Source organism: Leucopleurus acutus (genome assembly GCF_964270905.1).
Source record: "Leucopleurus acutus genome assembly, chromosome: 3".
In the NCBI taxonomy this organism is placed as follows: domain Eukaryota; kingdom Metazoa; phylum Chordata; class Mammalia; order Artiodactyla; family Delphinidae; genus Leucopleurus; species Leucopleurus acutus.
The window spans coordinates 168,532,507-168,547,578 of NC_139145.1; the positions used below are offsets into that span (position 1 = coordinate 168,532,507).

At 42.7% G+C, this 15,072-nt stretch overlaps 1 protein-coding gene across 1 annotated transcript in view; it reads left to right on the top strand.

The window, feature by feature from the left end:
- The window catches only part of SEMA5A (semaphorin 5A), a gene marked incomplete at its 3' end in the record, with an annotated part of 473,237 nt that overhangs the window by 235,971 nt on the left and 222,194 nt on the right, over positions 1-15,072 (top strand). The window contains exon 4 of the mRNA XM_082836606.1: positions 3,919-3,964. Coding sequence (XP_082692732.1) covers positions 3,919-3,964 — 46 coding nt within the window. The remainder of the gene's footprint in view (positions 1-3,918; positions 3,965-15,072) is intronic.

The window sequence follows — 15,072 nt, forward strand, 5'->3', positions numbered from 1 at the left end:
GACCTGAGAGTCAGAAGTGGCCAGCAGAGTTAGATTTTTTGGAGAGATATAGGCTGAGAGTGTGGCATGTTTGTCATCGTAAATCAGTGTCTTCCTGTCTCAGTCCATTTGGGCTACTCTTACAAAATACCACAGACTGGTGGCTTATAAACAGAGATTTATGTCTCACATTTCTGGGGCTTGGAGGTCCAAGGTAAGGGTGTCAGCCTGGTTGGGTTCTGGTGAGGGTCCTCTCCTAGGTTGCAGATGGCCAACTTCTTGCTGCATCTGCACATGGTGGAAGGGGCAAGGGAGCTCTCTGGAGCCTCTTTTATAAGGGCACTAATCCCATTTGTGAGGGTTCCACCCTTATGACCAAATCACCTGCCAAAGGCCCTACTTCCTAATACCGTCACCTTTGAGGGTTGGATTTCAACATACGAATTTTGAGGAGAAATCAACATTCAGACCATAACACTTCCCCCGTGAAAAACACCTGAAAACGGGACCCAGAGAATGAGCTGTATACCTCCTTCTACCCTTAGCACAACGAGAGAGACTTTGAACTTTTCTGTCCAGTCACCCTGCCCATAGCTCCACAGAAAATCATGGACACTACCATCTTCTTTCCTCAGTGATGTGAAGGCCTTCCAGCTCTTCCTTAGTGTATGAGAGCTGCCTTTCTAGAAAGTTCTCAGAGACAGATACTGTAGTGTGGGCATTCATGCTTGTATAAGTGTATGTGTGTGGGGCAGCGGCGGGAGGAGAGAAAGAGAGAGAGAGAGAGCCTTGCAATATCATCAAAGCTCTCAACCAATTCATTGATTAAAAATATGAATGGCTTCTTTTTTGGGAATATTTGTAGAAAAGTTTTTCTTAAAAGAACCAGTGAGTTGGAAAGAGTGGGATGACTGGGTCCCAGAACCAAGACAAGATAAACAATGTTATCTTCTTTCCTAAAAATCCAGTGGTGCTGCCACCATCCCTACTGACAACAACCTCAATACCTGAACACACAGAGGTAAATGTGCCCGCTTATGCCCATAACCTGCCATTGCTGGAGGGCAGAAATGCTCTTTCCTTCTCCCTAAATGGAGAAGATGCTGAGAATTTCAACATGGCTGGAAATTTTAATATTTTCCGTAAACTGCCTAGAAGTAGCTACTGTTAATTGAGTGCTGATAATGGCTCAGACACCATTATTCTAAGTGTTTTCCTTGGCTTTAAACCTCACAACAACATCGGGGGTAGATATGACTGTTAGCTCCATTTTACAGTTGAAAAGATTGAAGCATACAGTGCTCAGCTTTCCCCCTGCCCGCCCAGGTTGTCTGGTGGCAGAGCTTTGGCCTTTGCACAAATGTTCTTTTTTTTTTATTTTTTAAAACATCTTTATTGGAGTATAATTGCTTTACAATGGTGTGTTAGTTTCTGCTTTATAACAAAATGAATCCATTATACGTATACATATGTTCCCATATCTCTTCCCTCTTGTGTCTCCCTCCCTCCCACCCTCCCTATCCCACCCCTCTAGGTGGTCACAAAGCACCGAGCTGATCTCCCTGTGCTATGCGGCTGCTTCCCACTAGCTATCTATTTTACGTTTGGTAGCGTATATATGTCCATGCCACTCTCTCACTTCGTCCCATCTTACCCTTCCCCCTCCCCGTGTCCTCAAGTCCATTCTCTAGTAGGTCTGTGTCTTTATTCCCGTCTTGCCCCTAGGTTCTTCATGACCTTTTTTTTTTTTCTTAGATTCCATATATGTGTGTTAGCATACGGTATTTGTTTTTCTCCTTCTGACTTACTTCACTCTGTATGACAGACTCTAGATCCATCCACCTCACTACAAATAACTCAATTTTGTTTCTTTTTATGGCTGAGTAATATTCCATTGTATATATGTGCCACATCTTCTTTATCCATTCATCTGTTGATGGACACACATGTCCTTAACCACTAGGCAACACTGCCCCCCGTAGTGGAGGGGCAGGGACTGTTGGAAGCTTCCTGCAGCTGGAAGCCCATGATGTAGCCAGCCTGAGGGTAGGGAGCCGTGACGCTCATAAAGGCAATGAGTGCGAGTGCGTCGGGCCAGTAATTGCCTCTGGGGCCTCTTTTAAGCCCATCATCTGAAAGATTTATCTGTGTGTACGTGTAGATCTCTAAAGTCTCTTAGAGCAGTTGTGCTGGTATCTGTTCCACATCACGTGAGAGCCTGGCAACTCTTCGAATGCCAGGCAGCCTCCAGTGGCGTTTACCTTGGCAGCTCGGCTCCGCTCCCCCGTGTCTGCGCTGAGTTCTCATTCCTTCCGCCGCAGGACGACCTTTCTGGTGGAAAACTTGCAGACTAAACAGAAGTAGACTCTGCTGCCACATTCCCTCCTCAAAGGCATCCTGAGCTCTGCGTAGAGGGATGATTCGACTGTAAGGAAAGAGGGGACGCTTCTCCCAATGGCTTTGTGAGGGAAGCACCACGTGCCACGCACTGCTTCTCTGGTGTTGTTTCGGAGGTTGAATTGGAGGCTCAGAAAGAGTGTGTTGAACAAGCCATTGTAGTGGTTGAGGAGGCAGTTTTCAGCGTGCAGGATGGCAGTGTTCCCGTGGCGGGGGACACATTGTGAGAACACTGAGCGCGCAGGGGGCGCTGCCTGGGACTCGTGAGCCCGCCCTAAAGGTGATTGGAATCCCTTCTTTTCCTCCGGCAGTGCATGCGTGCTACTGGTAGCAGCCTGCGCGGGATGGAGTCGTCCCTGTTGATTTGTGCTCCCCGTTGCATCCACACCATAGGGATGTTTCTTGGTTCTCTCAGGGCTGTGCCCATGGCCTGTCGTGGCTGTCCCTTGTCACCTCTACTGGGACAGCGTGTTCACTTCTGACATCTGCCCGCCTTCCCAGAGAATGAAAGTCATTTACTTTTGTTTCTTGCTGGTGCCGGGGGAGTTTTGTTATTCTCCTGATGCCACAGTAATCACCTTGGACCAGTCCATTATAACAATAGCCTCAGCTTCTCCGAGACCCCTCCCCACTCATGCGTTCTTAGGGGCTGCTTCCCACTACATGCCAGTTTCTCCCTGCCATCGTTGCTCACACCTGGGTGGACTTTCTCCGCCATCCATCCTTGGGTTGCTTTCCTGCTGCACCAGCTTCTCATCTACATGATGTTAAGGAGATGTTCGTTCATGGCTTGAGCTGGAGGCCAATCCCTTGTTTCTAAAAGTCACAACAGTGCAGTTCAAAGTCTCACGTGACTGCTACATTCCCCCCCGCCCTTCCCGCGCCCCCCCCCACCCCCAGCTCTGCGGATCTCTGTTGTGTATTTCACGGTTCTTCTCCTTCGTTGTTGAAAGCTGATCGCTTCCTTTTCTCTGGCTTCCTCTTTCACGCTTGGGCAGCCAGAGCTGACTCTTTCAAACAGTCAGACAGACAACAAGTTCATGCTTCTAAACTTATTACACACTGAATCCATCCAGCGAGGCAGAGCGGTGTAATGCTCAGACCATTGGTGAATTCAAAACCTGGATGTGTTTTAATTATACAACATGGTGAATGTAGGTGATCTGTCAGGATAAAGGCTCGTGAAGAGTGGTTTTATATCATCTTGCTTAACTTAAACTCAGTTTCAGCATTAAAGACCCACTTCCGTTTGTCCATTTCACATCGATTAAGAGAGCTGATTAATAATTTAGATATACCTTAGTCCCCACCCCTATATTCCTTCGCTTTCTCACCAGTCTCAAATGTGTGTTTCTGTTGACTATTGAACGCCTCTTTGAACTCTGAGTTCCAAGGAAAACTGTGTGACACACAGTCTTAGCAGGAGATTGCTTCAGAAGCCAAAAATTGTTGAGTTTTTTCCCCTTATTCTCATAATTTTTACGTACTGTAATTTTTTTAGATCTATTAAAAATGAAACTGCTCTCTTTTTATATTTTGTAGAAACTACCTCTTCAGATTACAGCTTGAGGATTTGTCTCTGATCCAGGTAGGTGCAATTTATTTTTCTCAAACTTTCATTTTTCATCTCAATTAGCTCCGTGTTTGAGGGGATGAAGACAGATGTATTTGAAGGTATTAATCAAGCCAGAGCAGGCCATTCCTTCCTCAGCAGGTCAGGCCATGGGACGCCTGGCTGCCCTCTTTGACATGAGTCATCACCTGCCTTAATTCCCAATTAGCCCTCTTCCTACTGTGCGGCCTCTCCTCCTTTCATGGGTATCACCCTGATTTACTCTTCCCCAAATGATAGATAATTCAAAGGGCATTTCCTCAATGTTAGGAAGTGACCTTTTCCCCCTAGTTAGAATCATCATTGATTATTTAGTGTGATGCATCCAGCCACCATATTCTTGTAAAAATCAGCCCCCTTTAGAAAAACATCTTTGTTTCCTCTTTATTATTTATAATTAAATAAATATGACTCTACGGCTTAAAAACCACATATAGGGCTTCCCTGGTGGTGCAGTGGTTGGGAGTCTGCCTGCCGATGCAGGGGACACGGGTTTGTGCCCTGGTCCGGGAAGATCCCACATGCTGCAGAGCGGCTGGGCCCGTGAGCCATGGCTGCTGAGCCTGCGCGTCCGGAGCCTGTGCTCCGCAACGGGAGAGACCACAACAGTGAGAGGTCCGCGTACCGCAAACAAACAAACAACAACAACAAAAAACACATATAACAAAGAATTAGTGATGATAGATAAAAATGAAATTTACCTACTTGTGTTTTTTTGCGGTTTGAAGGAGGAGGAATCTGAGATGCTTATGCCTGGATAGAGTGTTTATTTTAGTGGCAGATCTGAACCACAAAGGCCCACTTCACCCTGTTAGTCTTTTAGAAGGGTCTCCTTGGAGAAGGACAGGGTCATGGCATAAATACCCACTTCACCAAGATTCTGGAATTCCCCATGGAGCATGCCAGAATCCTTGGGCTGTGTGTAGTGTGGAAAAATTCTTTAATCACCCTCATCTACTAGAGTTCTAAGAAGTGATTGGAGAGAAGTTTATATTATTTTCTTCTCTTATGTGATGCTGATATTTGGGAACATTCAGGAAACTTTAGATCTAGGGTTTAATAGTAGATCTATGTTTTACTCACCAGGCCTTTAAAATAAGCCAGTACCCCCCAGAAATCTAATATTGGTAAAGCACTTTGAAAACCCATAGACCTGGATTTGTGATCTAGCTCTGTGACTCCCAGCAATTGGGGGTTTCCTCATCTGCGGAATGACCACAAAACACTACCAACCCCATACTGTCTTTGCTAGAATTAAATAAAGTAAGGCGTGCACAAGAGATAAGGCATAGTACTTTTGCAACAAATGTTAATCGCTTTTGCTTTTTAAAAGTGATAACAATAAATAATAACTTCTTATAATTATTTCATCACACTGGACAATGAATTGTCTTTCCACTGCAATTTGGTAATATAAGTGAAGTCTTTAAATGAGTTGATCATTGGTAAAATTATGAGTGTATTAATAAGAGCTCAGAATGATCAGCAGTTAATGCAGAATACCATTTTAAAGCTCTGGTTTTAAATAATCTTTTATAAAATATATAGATCATTCGATAGGATTATGCTCATTTTGATTCTCAGGGTATAGTATATTATTTGGCATATTGTGTGTGCCGAAAAACTGAAATGTGCAGATATGTGTGTGTGCGCCAACGTATGTTTCCATATCCATGTGCATTGATTTCCTAGTTTCCCAGCTCCTATGGCTGAGAAGGTCTAGAATATTGTCATTCTAATAGCAATGAGCACACTTAATACCCAGTACTTGGTTTCTAAATTTCATTCGCCATTAAAACGAACCAAGCCCTGGGACTTCCCTGGTGGTCCAGTGGTTAGGACTTTGAGCTTCCACTGCAGGGGGTGTGGATCTCTGGTCGGGAACTAAGATCCCACATGCTGTGTGGCCAAAAATAATAAAAAAAAAAAGAACCAAGCCTTCTTGGAGAAGTAGCTGATTCCAGGGCCTGGACAACCAAAGTTCCAGATAAGCCTGGAAGATTTTGATGTTTCAGAAATTAAGGGAGTACTCAAAGAATGATGAGACCAGGTCAAAAGGTTATAGGAGCCAGCTTGATGTGGGCTCACTGAAGAAATCTGGGACAATTTGATTGTTAAATTCTAAGTAATGATAGTATCAGGTTATAGCACAGTGAATCAACTATGAGTAAATACTATGAGTAAATACTAACATAAAAATAAATGAATAAACAAATGAGACAGAAGGGACTGCTCTTCCTTACTCTAAAATGCCAACTAATAAATGTTGAAGGAATGATTTAATTAGAAAATTATAATTTGACAACACTCACACTAAAAACTGATTCAGGCAAAAATGATCAATGGATGCAAAATTTGTGGGTGAGAGTTTGATGATGACCAACATATCTATATAGTCTCAAAGTCTTTACCTATAAAATACATATTAATTGCCAGAGGAAAACCTGTGACTTGATAATGAAGATAGCTGGCCAGTACCATGATAACCAGCTAGTTAAAGGTACTTTCGCTAGGAATGGGGCAAAGAGTTAGTATAAGCTTCCTGATTAGATGCACTGAAAAGGCCACAGCAAGATTTCCATGATATTAAAGCCAAAAATTATAACCAGTTTCATCATGAGGAACCATCACACAGACCAAACCTGAAGGCCATTCTACAAAAAACTGGTCTCTACTCTTCAAAAATCACCAAGTCAAAAGAAAAAAGAGCTATTCCATCATAAAGGGGAAAAAAAGTACACATGTCAACTGAATGAAACATTTGATTCAAATTGCATCTTGGAACAGGAAAAAAAAATTTTCTTGTTGTAAAGGACACTCTTGGGACAACTGGTGAAATTTTACTGTCTGCGGAGAAGATAGTAGAAATGTATTAATATCCTGACTTTGGTAACTGTAATGTGGTTATGAAGGAGAATGTCTTTGTTCTTTAGACAAACCTTCTGAGATAAATAAGGGTGAAGAGTATCATTTCTGAAACTTATTCTGAGGTGATTTAAAAAATTACTTTATGTGTATATACATATATATATATATGTTTATGGGCATACACATGCACACACACACGCATGCATGCATGCACACAGAGAGAAAGAATGATAGAACAAATACGATAAAATGTTAATGAGGGAACTCTAAGAATCTAGGTGAAGGGTTTATGAGAGTCCATTGAACTTTGCTTGCAACTTTTCTCGATGTTATTTTGAAATAAATAGCTGCAAAAAATCAGGAGATGCATTTGCCATTACTGTGTGTATAATGTTATTTTAGGGGCAAGGGAACTAACTGTAGTTTCCTCATTATTGCTTCTCATTGTCATGACTACCTTTTGGTGGAAATCAGGTTGAGGTTCCTGATGAAATTGAAGTGTTCTTGTTGAGGTTTGGAAAACTCATCAGCATCACCTCCTGGTAAGAGAGAGCACAGTCTGCTGACATAGGGCCAAGCAGGATGACAGGGGCTTTCCCAATGGAAGCTTTGACAACACGGCCCTAATAACAGACGTCAGACCACGCGGTGCGGTGGGTACACACAGTGCCACCCTCCTCTATTGTGCTTCGTGGTTGTGTACGATGCTCTGCAGCTTACCTTTCACTCACTGTGGAGAGAGGACTCTGGGAATTCTTCAGGACAGACTGCTTTTTCATACATGTCTCCAGTTAAGTTGTCCTTTTGATTTCTATGAATACTTTATTTTAAGTTAAATGACCGTTTCTAAGGGTAACAAAAAAGACTAAGCACACTGATCAAGAAAGGGCTGTACTGGTGTTACAAACAGCACTGTCCAGTAAAGACATAATGTGAGCCTCATGGGTAGTTTAAGATTATCTGATGGTCACATTGAAACAAGTACAAAGAAACAGGGGACAATTTTTTTATTGAGGTATAGTTGATGTACAATATTATATAAGTTTCAGGTATACAGCATAGTGATTCACAAATTTTAAAGGTTATATTTCATTTATAGTTATTATAAAATATTGGCTATAGTCCCTGTGCTGCAATATATCCTTGTAGCTTATTTATTTTATACATAGTAGTTGGTACCTCTTAATCCCTTCGGGGGAAATTATTTTTAATATATTTTGCTTGTTATATCTCAAATAATATCATTTTAACATGCAATAATTACAAAAAAATAATGAGATACATTTCTTTATTTTAATTGTATTAAGTCTTCAAACTCTGGGGTGTATTTCACTCTTAGAGCACATGTGAATTTGGACTAGCCACCATTCAAGAGCTCAGTGGAGCTGTTGCTACCCAACTGGACAGTGCACTTTAAGATCATGAGAAGCAGAAGCGTTTATGACTTGTACGCCTTCGGTTATGTTGTAGAAATATTGTTTTCTCCAGGGACCATCCGAATTAATTTGGATATAGTAGGCTAAAACTTTTCTCCTTCCTTCTCTCTTTGAAGATAGAAAGTAATTGTTGAAACATGGGAAAATGAGGAAGGAAAAGCAATTTGCATGAACAGTGGAGAGAATTAGGACTGAGAATCAGTGACAGCCCTTATTTAACAGCAGACAATGCTTCGTTTGACCTGGCCCCTCTCTGCCTGACAGCAGGGTCCACTTCCCAGGGGCAGCCCCCCATCACCTCGGGATGCTTCCCTGTGTCTGTAATGCCAAGCTGCTTATAGCTTCCCAGACTGGAGGCCATTTCCCAACTTTTAGCATCTACTCATGTCCTCTTTCTTGTGAACAATTTTAACCCCATCCTCTCCTCGATCTAGAAGAAGACCGCCAATCCTTCGGTCTCACTTTAACTGTCACCTCTTTGTAACCCACCTTGAGTCTGTTTGGGCTGATGACCCTCGGATGCATTTCATAGCCTCAGCCTTTATTTCTGACGAGCCCCTCTTGTCTCAGATTGAAATTCACTCTGTGCTGTGAGGAGGGTTTGAATTGTTGTCTCCTCAGTATTAGATGAAAGTAGATCATTAGATGCAGTTACCTGGCAGGTGATAGACTCAAGACAAATGTCTGTGAAAGTTTGAATCCCTTGATATTTAATAAATATGTTCACTCTGCAACTTTTTAAAACTTATCATTAGTAGGGCATGGGTGAATTTCATATTTTTGTCCCTAAATTCAAGAGAAGGAAAGTAATGAAACCCAGCGACTAGAGCGGTGAGGAATGCCTGCTGGAAGAGGCATCCTAAAACACACATGTGCACACTCTCACCCCACAGGAAGTTTCTAGGACAGTATACGTATTTCCTGACTCTGATCCATTCCTTTCTTATGTACCAGTCACCTGTCTGCTCGATACTGCTCTGCACTTTTCTTCTGCCTGGACATTGTTTTAGGATCAGTAATGAGAAAGCAGTTGTTGAACAAGGTTCCTTTTTTTTTCTTCTATTTAGTGATTTTCACAGAGTTCTAAGCCCCTCCCCCCAGTCAATGACCCCCAAATTCGATGCGCTAGTGTGTGTACTTCAGCCAACACAGTTCCCAGCTGCAGCGGGAGCATGATGCACACCTGTGGTGCATCCTTCCATCTTCCCTTCCTCACACCAAGGTGGTCCCCACACAGTGACTTGATTATCCCAACTTCTGTTTTTAGTGAGAGGAGAAGAAGGGTCCCAGCTCTTCTTCCTGCCCAAGCGGTGAGGGCAGGGTGGGCCATGGGCTGCCGGCATTATCCATAGGAGCACGTTGTCCATCCAACGTGGTTGTGCCTTGCGACTCAGCTTGTGGAACCATGTGGAAACCCACTGATAAGAAAAATGGACTTTTGTGAAGTGGCTTTAGAGTGAGAAAATGAACTATGAGGTCAGACTGCCTGATAAGCTTGATACTGATCACAGTCTGGAACGGGCATCAACAGAACCCCGAATCAAGGGTTCTTTTTCCCTTTTTCTCCCTAATAAAGTTGAGACGTCACTAGTGGAGTTTCTGAAGCGGTCAGATTTGAGCAAGGATCGGGTCGGTACATGGTTATTATTACCCCCAGTGAATATTATCTGTTTGAGGTAAGTCCCTTAGCATCACCACAAAAATATTCACATATAAATATACCATGAGGTAGAATGGCTCTATATGGAATATTGTGATTTTCAAACATACCTCAGTGTATTAAAGTTAAAGACCAAGAGTTGCTTTGAAGGAAACAAAACCTGTTTTTCATCAATGACTGGAGAATCAAATATTCATGTGATGTCACTTATAAGGTGTCTTTCCACTCGGAGGCTGTGATAAATCTTGCAACTCACCGTGTGCTGAAATGTAGACATCACGTCTTGGAAACCAGTCACTTTCAGGCACAGTGACAGAGGATGTGAAGGTTTCCCATCAGGCATCTCTCCTACTTCTTGTCATGGTAACAGATCCATCTCTTCAGCGTCACTTTTCTTCTTGCCTTGATCACAGCGGTTATGTTACAAGAACAAGCTTTTTGGAAAATATAGAAATGCAGCCGGCCCTAAGATGAATTGACAGCATTTGCCCATCTGGGATCGTGCCTGGGATGGCCCGAGGTAGAGGTGTGCTGAGCACGGTCCTAAGAACACAAAGAGACTGCAGCTCATTTCACCTCTTCCTAACAGTCTTTTGGGAAATAGCTCAAAATCCATTTTTATATTGCTTTGTTACTGAGGGAAAGGAATTCACAGCTTGTTTCTCACTCACGACTGCTGGAATAAGCAGAAAAATTGCAATCTGTGTTCCAGTTTACCACCTGCTTCTCTCTGGTTTCTAAATTGAAAACTGTTATGTCTCTGATGACCTGGTCAATATTGGTGGAGAATTCTCTCCAAAGTTAAGGTAAATGTTAACTTTGTTTCTTGTATATTTGTGTTTGGGGAATTGCCTTTCAACTCCAGTCATTTCTAAATCGGTGTTTCTCAATTAGGGGCTGTTTGACCTGCTGAAAACATCTGGTTGTCACCACTGGAGGGGGACATGCTAGTGGCATCTAGTGGGTAGAGGCCAGGGACACTGCTAAATGTTTTACAATGCACAGGTCAGCCCCTCGCCGCTCAGCAAAGAATTTCCTGGCTCGGAATGCTAATAGCACCAAGGTTGAGAAACCCTATGTTAGGTGATCACTGCCTCGGCTTCCACATGTTTTGAAGAAGCCACTTTTTGAATCTGTGATGTTAACATGTCTTGATTGAATCCAGAAGATCTTTGATATGCTTGGGGTATTTTCCTCTTTAGATTCCTTTGTATATTTAACCAAACACGTGTATGAGCCCTTAGTGGCCATTTCTAAAGAAGCTGCTGGGATTCTTGAGTATAAATTGCTTCCTTTTATTAATATGAAATTAAATTTAAAAATAGAGTCAATTTTATAAGACCAGTACCCTCTCTAATGGGTCATAACAATTTGATACAACTACCTTCTGTTGGAATTCTTCTGTATAATTTAAAGAATGATATTTTAATTAGTAATTTAGAGTAACTATTCAAATGAGATATTTGTATTGATTAATTTTTTAAATCTTGTCTTATATTTATATTGGACAGGGGGAGAGTGGTCTCCCATGTAGTTATCCACAGTCATGATTCTAAACTTTATTTCTTTTTTGCCTTCTTTATTAAATATGTTCTTGAAATCATAGTGTTATAGAAGTGGCAGGGATCTTAGAGATTAGAGAGCTTAGAGATCTTTATTAAAACCTTTCAGGGTTTCAGAAACTAAGACTTGATGACCATAGTTCCAGTTTTACTGGAACACAGCCATGCCCATTCATTTGCATATTGCCAGCCCATGGTCATCATTAATACATCTTATTGGAACACAGGCATGTGCATTCCTTTGGATGTTGTCTATGGCTGCTACATCAACTGGGTTGACCAGTTGTATCAAGTAACGTCTGGGATACAAATCCTAAAGTATTTACTATCTGATCCTTTAAGGAAAAGTTTGTCGCCTGGCACTAGTACAGAACAAGTTCTCAGTGAGTATTTCCTGGTGAGTGAACACAGGATAATGCAGTGTAATTCTTTGTCTTTGCTTTTCTTAGGACAATATTTGGTTGTTTGGGCAACAGTGTTAATTTTGACTCCCTGGGCTATAATTTCATGGTCCTCCCTAGACTGTGACCCGTAGGTTGGGAACCCATAGTGTCACCACTCATCCCCAGATTCTTGTCTCTTCCACTCCCTTGGTGAAAATTCCCTGTCAGGAGCTGTTTCATCTACCTGTTTATTGAAACACATGTACTTTCCTTTTGTCATAACTTCTAAGAGGATTTATAGTTGCTGATGTACATTTTGCGTAGATGAGGACTCATATTTTACTAGTTTCAGAGAATATTAGTCACGTTGAAAGAATGCTGTTAACAAACAGCCCTTCACCCTCAGTAGCTAAACGCACACTCAGAAGCCTTATTTCTTACTTTCATGATGATTGTCCAGGGCAGCAGCTGTAGGGGCTCTGTTCTATGCTGCCATCCAGGAGCCCAGGGTGTTCTGCTTGTGGTGCCTCCATCTTCAACCCACGCCTCCAGAGCAGCGCGGAAGGAAGTGTGGAGGATCGCGCAGGGGCGACCTCCATGGGCCAGGCCAGGAGATGGCATGCCTCCCTCCCTCCCAGTGGCCACCACTAGGTCACATGGCCTCAACCAACTGCAAGGAGGCTGGGATTATAGTTTGTCTGCATACCCGGGAAGAGGCAGAAGACTCAGACCTTCAGACATCCATCGGCATGCATTAGCATTTTCTCCCAGAAGGTGCTAGAAAAACAAGATTAGCACCTAAGGATGCACTGAACTGATCCTGTTGCCTGCGCCTACCCCCACCCCCGCCATTCCAGCAATTCTAATTTTCTACTACACACACAGATTTATCCACGCGTCTAACATTTCTGTAAGTAACAAAGAAGGGATACTTTGAACAAACCACTTAACCTCTTTGGACCTCAGTTATCTTGACGGTGCGTTGGGAGAGCAGAGTCAGGGAGAGGAGTAGGCTGGATCATCCCTGCAGTCCTTTCCAGCATTAAAATCTTAATATGTGCCATCCTTCTGCTGACTCTTCCTTCTGTCACTGCTTAAATGTGACTCCTGGGTTCCTCCTTCTTTACGGAAAACTTTCCCTGTAATGGAAAACTTGGCATTGTGCTTATTCGATGTAACTTTAATGACCTAATTTGTCATAAGATAATGAGGACAGGGCTTCCCTGGTGGCGCAGTGGCTGAGAGTCCGCCTGCCGATGCAGGGGACGTGGGTTTGTGCCCCGGTCCGGGAAGATCCCATATGCCGCGGAGCGGCTGGGCCCGTGAGCCATGGCCGCTGAGCCTGCGCGTCCAGAGCCTGTACTCCGCAACGGGAGAGGCCACAACAGTGAGAGGCCCGCGTACCGCAAACAAAACAAAACAAAACAAAAAAGATAATGAGGACAACAACAGTAATAGGCGACAGCATTTACTGTGCCCTTACTGAGTACTCAGCTCTTCACGTACATCATCTCAGTTTTGTTTTCTCAGTGGCACTAAGGTGTAGGTATTATTTTCAGTATTTTTCAGAGGAGGAGATGAAGCTTGGAGAGTTTATGTGATTTAGCCAAGGTCACCCAACTGGGTTGTGGCAGAACTATCTCCTAAACTTTAAGAGAATAAAATTGTATTCATCTACACCACTAAATTTATGATATTTTATTACAGCAGCCACAGGAAATAATGCACATGACCTCTGTTTCTTATATCTTGCAGTCAGGCTGGTGACCTAGGAAGATTAGTAAGAGTATCCAGTCTCCTTGCTCCAGGGTTCCGTAAACGACCCAAGTGCAGCTAATTAGTGGCCTTAAAGGACTTTCAAATATGCCCTGAAAGAAACAAGGCTAATCTCTTTTCTTTGCAATCGTAAGCTTGAAGGATGATGTCACTGTAGGCTATGTGCAGCCGTTTTGTCCCCATGTGGTGTCTGCTGAAGAATAAGGCCCAACAGAGGCTATCATAACTAGAAATCAGCACTGTTGAATTCTCACAGCATACTTTGAATCCCTGGGCTTGTCCGTGCTTGAATCTGGGTTTCTCATATTGTACTTCCCAGTTACAAAATATTTTAAACCTTTTGCTTTTGGCTTAAACCAATTGGAGTTTAGTTTTTATCACTTGTCACGGTGATAGTGACAAGTTCTAAGAGCTTGGTTAAAATGATTTTAATTTTGTCTCATGTTCATGTTAAAACTTCTCAAGATAGATTAGAATGCCAGTGTACTCTTATTTTAAGACTCCTGAAGCATATGAATATACCACCTAAAATTTGTCTACCCTTTGAGAAAAGAGGCTGTCTTAGAGCGTCGGGTCTAAAGTGTGATTTGGGTCACCAAGTGTGATTATCTTCTGTTTACAATAAATGTTACCATTGGTTAAGGGAGTCACTTAGCTCTGAGAAACACACTTGGCTCATAAATGCAGATCTCAAAGAATTCATTTGGAAGTCACATTTAGACCAGCAGTTCTGTCCTTTAGAAAGCACACAAGTTAAGTCTGAACATACGATCCTTTGGGTGGCATATTCATTTCCTAGGGCTGCGGTAATAAATTGCCACAAATTTAGTGGCTTAAAACGAGAGATACTTATTCTCTCACAGCTCTGGAGGTCAGTAGTCTGGAATTGAGGTGCCAGCAGGGCCACACTTCCTTCAGAGGCTCTAGGGGAGGAAGCTTCCTGCCTCTTCCAGCTTCTGGCGACTCCAGGAGTTCCTGGGCTTGTTGGTGCGTCACTCTGTTCTCTCGCTCATCTTCACATGATCCTCTCCATGTGTCAGAGTGTCTCAAATCTCCCTCACCTTTCTTGTATAAGGATACTCGTCATTGGATTTAGGATTCCTCAGATAATCTAGGGGGATCTCATCTTGAGATCCTTAATTAGACTTGCAAAGATCCTTTCTCCAAATAAGGTCACATTCACAGGTTCTGGGTTTTGTGAGGCCACCATTCAACCCAAAGCGGGTAGTATTCAGGGGGTCTTTAGAAGACATCTTTCTGAGTTTATGCCTCTTTGTTTCAAAGAGATCCTACCTATTCATGGTGCTCTGAGGCTTCTCCTTGTGCTATAGCTGCGAGCATTTTTTTAACGACTCTTCCTTTTTTCCTCTTTCTCAGGGTTTCTTAACCTCAGCATTAT